The sequence below is a fragment of the Oncorhynchus kisutch genome, linkage group LG1 (assembly GCF_002021735.2).
Source record: "Oncorhynchus kisutch isolate 150728-3 linkage group LG1, Okis_V2, whole genome shotgun sequence".
NCBI lineage: Eukaryota > Metazoa > Chordata > Actinopteri > Salmoniformes > Salmonidae > Oncorhynchus > Oncorhynchus kisutch.
The window spans coordinates 66,171,578-66,180,168 of NC_034174.2; the positions used below are offsets into that span (position 1 = coordinate 66,171,578).

Sequence of the window (8,591 nt, forward strand, 5' to 3'; positions counted from 1 at the left end):
TACAACAAAGGCCGGGCAACAATCAATTATGATCATATACATATTGCATACCAGAATTCAGGAGTGAAGATGCTCTGCTGGACTGGAGGGTCTAAACTGCAGACACTCAGGTTAGTAAAATCAGTTTATGATATTAAAATTACTAAAGTAAACTCACATTTTAAGCATCAACCGGTTTGTTAGTAGATTTTCACTCGACGTGGATCGAGGCGGATCACACTCTAGCCTACTTCCAAACAACTACTTAGTGTGAAATTCATATTATTTGCAGTTTGTCCTTCTGTGGAGTCGCAAAGGAAGGCTGTGCTTCTCCAGCTGAAGTGCTGCGGTCCAAACCTTCATGTGAGAAAGCTGGACCTGAGCTACAATCACCCAGGAGACTCAGGGGTGAAGCTGCTCTCTGCCATACTGGAGGATCCACAATGTACACTGGGAAAAACTCAGGTATACAAATTCAAAGTGACTAGCAGCTGCTGGTCGGGAGGTTATCCAGATGTGAGCATAGGGACCAGATTCCCCTGAATGAGGTTTGTCAGCAGCACTTCCACTGAGGTTGACTTTGAAACATCACACCAGATCATCAAATACAAACAGCACATTATAGTTGTTGAAGTCTGAGATTGCGGACTTTTATTTCCATTTTTTTTTTTAAATCAGCTCTTGAAAAGGAAGAGAAAATATCAACTGGATATCTTGATTGGCTTTTCCTTCAGCCCAGTCCAGAATTAACTTCTGCCAATGCCAGCAATTCCCTTTGTCAGGACAGTTCTGTTGGTTTGTCTTGCTCAGGTAAGGGTTCAAAGATGTCATTGCATTTTGAACGGTGTCTCTTGTGTTGCTGATCTCCTGGATGCTGTCTTAATCTGTTTCACCTCATGTTCATTATTGACCTCTCCACTTCCACCCTCTGTGAATGTAGAGCTCGGTGTAGATCTGATTGAGAAGTGTTGGGTTTCCTTGTGTAGCCATTCCTTCGAACACGCATTCAAACTTCCTTTTGTTAAAGTTGAGTTTAGGTTGACACACAGCAAGCTCACCTAAAAGATCTGAAAATGACAAGGACAAATGTACTTTGAAGCATACTATTAAAGGCATAGTACTTTTAATACATATTTTTGTACATCAAGCCAACTGTTTGTGGGCATATTAAATATCTTACTGTTCTCCAGTGTGTCAGTGAGCTCTTTCTGGTTCATGTTCCTCAGGATGTGCAGTGTGATCTTCAGAGCCCCCTCTCTGGCACTGCTCTCCTGGTTCTCATCTTCACCGTACAACATCACCCTTCCCCTGACTGTTAGAGCATTCTGGGTGATCTGGACTCCGAATCTTCTTGAACTTCTTCAATTAACTCTTTACAAATGTGATGACTTGGTCTTCAACTAACTGGAATAGGCAAAAACAGGAATTAATATGTAAAGAACAAACATTATTTATCTGAAAGTTTAATGCTGTAATCATATTTCATCATTTGTATTTCCTGGTGGGTCATTGAGCCTTGTGGGGTTTAAAGACTACATACAGTAGTCAGAGGTTAAAGGTCACAAAGATATCACAAAACTATCCATTCACTTTTAAACTGTAAGACATGAGTCAGCTCACCTTGAATATGGAGGACATGTCTGCCGTGGACCGGCAACAAATGAGCAGAACAGGAGAACACAAACCAGAAAGGCTTTTTTGGATTTGGCTTCAACACAACAGAGACAGATCTTCGGTCAATATTATCTTCTGCCTTAGCCTGGGTTCCAATCTGTTTGTGCCATTACGCCATTCCTTGCCACTCCTTGTATGCCAAGGAGTGACATGATGGCACAAACAGATTAGTACCCAGGCTACTTCTGCCTTATATCACTTCTGAGATCTACAATTAATATCAATATTTGTGATAGATTTGCTGTTTGGAATCTGTCAGTCCCATACATACAACTCACCTTCCAGCTTCATTGTAAATGTCAATTCCATCAGAGTGACATTTCTTTGTAGGCACTGCCCGCCTCCGCTTTCTCCCCAGAGAGACTCCTTTTAGAGCCAGTATGCTCATACGGTGTAGAGAGAATAGAATTGGGATGGCAGTTAAAGGCCCACTCTTTCATTTGGAAAACAACATTGCGGCAGCTCACCACTTGGTTTACTATAATGCATCACGTTCATATTAATATCAGCAGTGTAACTATCCAAGCTAATACAGTCAACCGTGTTTATCATATGGCATTGCTTATGAAAACTGCTAAGAATAATAAAAGCTGCACTACATTATAGTTGAGATGTTCTTCGAGTGTTGGCAAGCAGGCGGTTGGTAGTTTTCACCCATGTTGAAATGGGATTTCCACCCCGTCACAAACTGTGTAGAACACGTTAAAGGATATCGCCACTAACTTCGCACGACAGCTTTCCGCAGTTCGGGCGATTTATCATGTTTACTATCTTTATAAATACACATGTTGTTCAGTATTATATTTAATATGACTGCCATGTGGGATAGAGTAAAATGTATTGCTATCCAGATCAGGTGGTCATGAACACAGGCATTTAGGCTGTTGCTGGTTCTGACAGAAATCTACAAATAAAAATTTCTGTTACAGGAAATTGCATTTTGCAGGCTATAGGCCTGGGCTGTCTTGGAGGTACCCATGCTCAAGTGTGAATCCAGAATAATAAATAAAACTTCCTTTATAACGCAACCTGATGGTAGGTACCTTAACTACAGCATGCTATTCAGATGGACCACAAAGGAGAAAACAGAAATTGCACCTGAACTCACAATATGGATGACTTGATCTGTGTTGATACCGTTTCCAAATTAAAATTCAAACCTCGGCTTCAACAGTTGAAAGTGCACTGTGCAATTATTGTGGGTACTGTATTCAATTAGCTAATGAAGGACTTACCTTTCTTGTTTGCTTCCACCGGCTGTTTGGTTGTCAATGGATTATCTGTCTTAAATATTTTACTTTCACTTGTTGTCATTGCACCCGTTTTCGCACCCGTTTTCACTGCATATATCACGGAAAGCTCATTAATAGCAGGCAGGCCTTTAATTATTTTTAATAAGGACTAAGGCTAGATTTCCTAAAAAGTTAATGATTTTGATAGGTATGCCGACAGTTTACAAAAACATTTTTTATTTGAGTTTCTTTTTTTGATTCATCATGATTAACAAACAAAAAATAGACCTCTTGCTGAATTAAAATAAGAGCAACATTTTTTTTTTTTAAGTTTGTACATTAATTTATTACAACATAAATGTACATAAGGTTTTCACCCCCCAAAAATAAATTAGCATTAAAACTCAAGTTAAAAGCAGCTGGTCAGTTTGACTGACCATTTGAAATGTTTCCAGTCCATGTTAATCTGTCAATAAAAATCTAACAAATTGCTGCATTTCCCATTGTTCTGAAAAGGGAGGTCATAGATGGATATGCATCACCCCACCAGAAAAAAAGGAATCCCAAAACAAACAAAATAAGGCACAAATAAAGGTGAAAGGTCATGGTAGGCCAGCAGTCAGGATACTGCCCAGCAGGGTGCGATCCTTCAGAGCATTCTCCACATCCCTCTCCTCAATCTTCAGAGAAACCTTGGTGAGGCGAGCCTCCTTGGCTTTTTTCAGGGCAAAGATGCCCCGGCTCTCCAGCAGACTGCAGAGGGAGAGGCACTCGCCCTGGCCCACGCCGCCCACCTGTCTCTTGGCACACAGACGGCTGTACACCTCGTGGAGCTGAGGGATAGAGAAGAAGAGTCAGACTTGAGAAATAATTGGTACTAAGCTTCAGCAACCCAATGACTTTCAGTGGTAACCAGGTCAGTGCAAGAGAAAACACCTGTAACTGTCGTCTACGTTTAATTCTTACTAGCTACCTAGACTTGCATGATGCATGTACACTGAGTGTACAAAACATTAGGAACACCTTCCTAATATTGCACCCCATTTCCCCCCTCAATTCATCAGGGCATGGACTCTACAAGGTGTCGAAAGCTTTCCACAGAGATGTTGACTACAATGCGTTCTACTCCTTTGGGTGGTGGGACCATTCTTGACACACACAGGAAACGGCTGAGCGTGAAAAACCCAGCAGCGTTGCAGTTCTTGACACAAACTGGTACAACTGGCACCTACTACCATACCCTGTTCAAAAGCACTTCAATATTTTGTCTTGCCTATTCCCCCTCAATGGCACACAGACAATTGAGTCATGGATTGTGTAAAGCAAAAAAATAGATTCTTTAACCTGTCTCCTCCCCGTCATCTACACTAATTGAAGTGGATTTAGCAAGTGACATCAATAAGGAATCATAGTTTTCACCTGGACAGTGTGTCATGGAAAGAGCAGGCGTTCTTAATCTTTTGTACACTCGGTGTATATCAAGGTGTATTAGAAAATGATTAACAGCAAAAAACTAAATGTTTGCTCTCAATTTACAAACTTGTATTGTAGTACTGTGTTGGCACCAATGCAGTGCCCATCTCTCACCTTGCCCAGTGGGATCTCTTTGTTCTTGCCGTTGCGGGTAAGCAGTAGCAGACAGCAGACCAGGAGTTTCTGCTGGATGGGGAAGCTCTCTCCCTCTGACGAGGACATGCGGTCCCCATACACCTCCGAAAGCACCCTGGCCACCTGGGGCACGCTCACACGAGACACCGTCGTTTCTGCTGCTGCCTTTCTGTCGTCAGATTCCACAAGCTCTACAGCTCTCCTGTAACACAGAGGAACCGGCTTCATGACACTTTCTGTTCTCAAACAAAACTTCAACCAGTTAACCCACTGTTCCCCGGGCGCCGAAGACATGGATGTCGATGAAGGCAGCGCTCCTGATTCGGAGAGGTTTGGGTTGAATGCGGAAGACATTTCAGTTGAATGCATTCAAATTGTACAACTGACTAGGTATCCCCCTTTTCCCTTCCCGTACCAACTCTCCGAGACCACTTATAACTAGCCATAGTAAAACGCACATTTTTGGTTGCTCATATTTGATCTTACATTTATTTTCATGGGCAATCCAAAGGTGTCCTAAGAAGTCATCATTGCAACCAACATGTTATTTATTAATAGTGTATTTAAGATATTTGGTCAATTCATTCCCTTACCGGCAGATATCCAGAGCTTTGCGTGCGTCTCCCGACACAGCAGACACCTTCCTGGCACAAAACTGCACGGCCGATGCGTCTAGTAACCCCTCTCCGGACACATGTCTGAGTCTGTCCTGTACGATGGCGGCGAGCTCCTGGCGGCTGTAGGGAGGGAAGTGTAACAGCTGGGGCCGACAACGAGGCAGGGCCTGGAGCCTGGGGAGGATCCTGTCCGTCAGGTCCAGAGCGTTGGCGATACCTAGAATGGCACGACACCGTCATTACACCTGCCTGCATACAGGAAGACCTAACGACAGCCCATATGAGGAAATCGCTGAGAGTTGAATGGATGGAATTTAAATATAGGAGACGGGCAGATGTGTATATGAAGTTTCAGGGTGAAATCTTCAGATGAATCCTTAGATATTAACTAGAAATTGTAACGTCCAATAAAATGTGTATACCAGAGACAGTGTATATTGTTTAACAGTGTATATTAGGGGGTTCTTACCAATGAGACAGAGACGGGACTTGGGCAGGTACGGCCACTCAAAGATGGTGTAGAGAACATCTTGGGCCTTGCTGTCCAACTGGTCCATTTCATCCAGGACTAGAAGACTGGGGAGAGAAGGAGAAAGAAGGTTAATAGACCAAACTTATCGGTCGGCAAAATGCAATTCCTTTCTCAAATATTTGTGGGTTTTTTAACGGTGTAAATTCAGAGTTGTTGGATAAAGAAAAACTCTACTTTTACCTTTGCGAAAGTGTAATGGATTTAAGTTATAGTTCAGGGTTATGGTTTGGCACAGTAGCTAGATACTTACACAGTAGGCCCCGTGCTGGTCAGCAGTTTCTGCAACTTGGTGTCAGTGTGGCCCCCAGAGGCCCCCAGTTTCTCTGCCAGCAGGGGGAAGATGGCGTGGGAGCTACGCAGAGCCATACAGTTGATCACCACTGTCTGAATCTCCTTCAGTTCATCCTGGATCAAGAGAGGAAATAGTTAAATTCACATAACAGAAATCAATGGGGTTACATTTACACAGGGTTCAGGGCTGTACACAAGGGGTGGAATTAAGTGATTCTGCACCTTATGGTAGAGGTATTGGGATCCACTCAAGAGCCAACACTAGGCTAATGAGTGTTTGAATCCTCTCAAGGCAACAGATCCAATGCTAGGCTAATGCTAACAATTAACCCATCATTAACAAAGTGGAGACTAATGCAAACAGTGATGCTAACCGTCATCTCCTGCAACACACAGTTGAGGCAAGCGGTCTTGCCAGTGCCGGGGGCTCCAGAGATGTAGAGGCTGGCTGGGCTGGCCTTTAGGGTCTTGTCCTCCAGGAAGGAGCGGATTGAGGACCTCTCAGCCTCCCGGGATAGCAGGCGCTCTGGGACAGCCATGTGGAGGGCCTGCTTCACACTATGGAACTTAGACTCTGGAGAGGGATGGCGAGAGGGAGAAGGGGTTCATAGTTTGCCTTAAGTCTATATGAAGTGAACATTAGAATAATGAACAAATCAAATAAAGGCACACATCTCTCTTTGGAGTTTAACGCTTTTCATTTGCACTTGAGAAAAAGCTACGACGAAGAGAACGTGAGGGAGGAAAAAAGGAAGAGAACGTGAGAAAGACATGTCTTACTTTCAGCAAAGAGGCCGACCACCGTGCCCTCTGATCGGGGACATGATGGGCTCCCACTGGGGATCTCATGGAGTCTGCTGGGGGAGGCCCTGGGGTGGGAGAGGCGCTGCCGTTTTGGTGACAGGGGGGTCAGTAGACTCCTCTGGGATAGAACGGGGGAGTTCTCATCAAAGCCCAGCTTGCGGGGGGAGGCCAGGTTAAGACAGGGCTGTTTGGGAGGAGAGCCCAGTAGGTTGGCACTGAGGTTACAGCCATTTTCATCTCCTGAGAAACACACAGAAAACGCATGGTTAGGTTAGAAACAAGATGTCTGTCTTTCGGATAGCATGTCACGTTTGCATCAAGAGTTGAAAAAATTACTTAGGTTTAGAGCATGGTGGTTTACCTGCTTAAATGTTGCACAGAATATGTAAAAATCACAAATAACCTAAAGTGGTTTATCAGCTTAAATGTTGCACAGAATTTGTAAAAATCACAAATGACCTAAAGTAGTTTAGCAGTTTAAAATGTTGCACAGAATATGTAAAAAATGAATAAATCACAAATTACCCAAAGTTTTAGACAGTGAAACACTTTCAAAGTTGTGTATAATAACACAATCCCATACCTGTGCGTTTGCGAGGGCTGAGGTGTTTTCTTGGAGTCCGCCTTGGGCACAGAGTTATGCCTTTGAGTGCCACGGGCCTGCTTGAGCGGGGCATTAGCTGGATCTTCTCTGGAAGGGGCTGCGGTTTAGGAGACTCCACGGAGCAGAGGGACTGGGTCTCCGTCTGGGATGTGCTCTTGGTGCTTTTTAAGTCAACCCTGGAGGACTTGCATCTGGGGAACTGGAGGATGGGCTGAGCCTGGGAACGTGTGCTGGGCATCTTTCGCTGTGAGCACTTAGCGTGCAGATGCGTTTCAAAAGACTAAAGGGGGAAGAGATAAGGTCAGCCATTGTGACAACACCCATGAATAGATAGACTGCAATAAAAAACAATTATCTTATGATCAAGAGTGATTTGAAATGAGTAGATTTCTTTAGAGGTACGAAACCACATAATAGCAAATGATTACCATCCATCCTAGCTATCAGGTCCCCCCTGATCAAATTAGTTTCAGTATTTTCCACACAAGTTAATGTCATTACTGTTAAGCATGACTCTTTATCTTTGCACGGTTGTAAAAAAATAAAAATAAATCACCATTACAAAAGATAAGGGCCATCAATCACAATGGTGTGAATTCTCAGTAACTACTGTATCTGCAGACTCAATGGCGACAACAATACGTGTCCTCATGTGTGGCGCCAACAGCATAACTATTATTAAACACTGAAATGGTGTAAAATACCACAATCAAAGAAAACATGACATATATTTATTGGTGTATTCAACAAACTGTTTTATATCTGTCTAACTAGTTCAACTTTACGGATTGACCAAACCCCCCCAGTACGCAACGGCAACTCGCTCGCCAACATATCTCCCCTAAAATTCTCGAAACATTCAACAATATCTCGTCAAATCAAACGTAATGCTACACATGCATTGAAAGTAGTGATACCTTATTTTAGCTCCTGATTAAGAAGTATTCGTCTTGATGGATTTCGTGTGGTGTCTCCGGCGCGCTCTAGTCTAAGAAACAAAACTTGCGCCAAATGTCTCCGAAACTCCTCCCCGTCAGCTGGACTTCCCGCCGCTAAGGTCTGATTTGTCCGTCTTGTGTCATTTTGTTATTTCCCAGGCTCTCATTGGTTCATCTTCGATTGTCAGGAGCGCCAGTGTCTACGTCACACACGTACATGGTGGCGGGAGTTTCAATAATATATATTTCGGCGGACTGGATATTTCCCGGGAAATTCAGCATTGTCTGGTGTAACATTTGACACAATATTCT

General features: G+C 43.4%; 1 protein-coding gene, 1 long non-coding RNA gene and 1 other non-coding gene across 3 annotated transcripts; all 3 read right to left on the minus strand.

Annotated features, from left to right (window-relative positions):
• Positions 1–69: 69 nt before the first annotated feature.
• Positions 70–2,957, minus strand: LOC109889073 (uncharacterized). The gene is made up of 4 exons (XR_002255230.2): positions 1,932–2,957; positions 1,600–1,687; positions 1,160–1,383; positions 70–1,046 (listed from the first exon to the last, which is right to left on the minus strand). It is a non-coding gene; the product is annotated as an uncharacterized LOC109889073 (long non-coding RNA).
• Positions 2,958–3,353: 396 nt separating this feature from the next.
• Positions 3,354–8,391, minus strand: LOC109894180 (cell division control protein 6 homolog). Its single transcript, XM_020487495.2, has 9 exons — positions 8,259–8,391; positions 7,321–7,621; positions 6,714–6,977; positions 6,308–6,507; positions 5,893–6,047; positions 5,580–5,686; positions 5,087–5,327; positions 4,473–4,695; positions 3,354–3,718 (listed from the first exon to the last, which is right to left on the minus strand). Exons 2-9 carry the CDS (start codon positions 7,577–7,579, stop codon positions 3,488–3,490), a joined length of 1,680 nt encoding a protein of 559 aa, XP_020343084.1. The 5' UTR covers positions 7,580–7,621; positions 8,259–8,391; the 3' UTR covers positions 3,354–3,487.
• Positions 4,959–5,029, minus strand: LOC116376305 (small nucleolar RNA SNORD58). The gene has a single exon (XR_004211729.1). It is a non-coding gene; the product is annotated as a small nucleolar RNA SNORD58 (small nucleolar RNA).
• Positions 8,392–8,591: the final 200 nt, after the last annotated feature.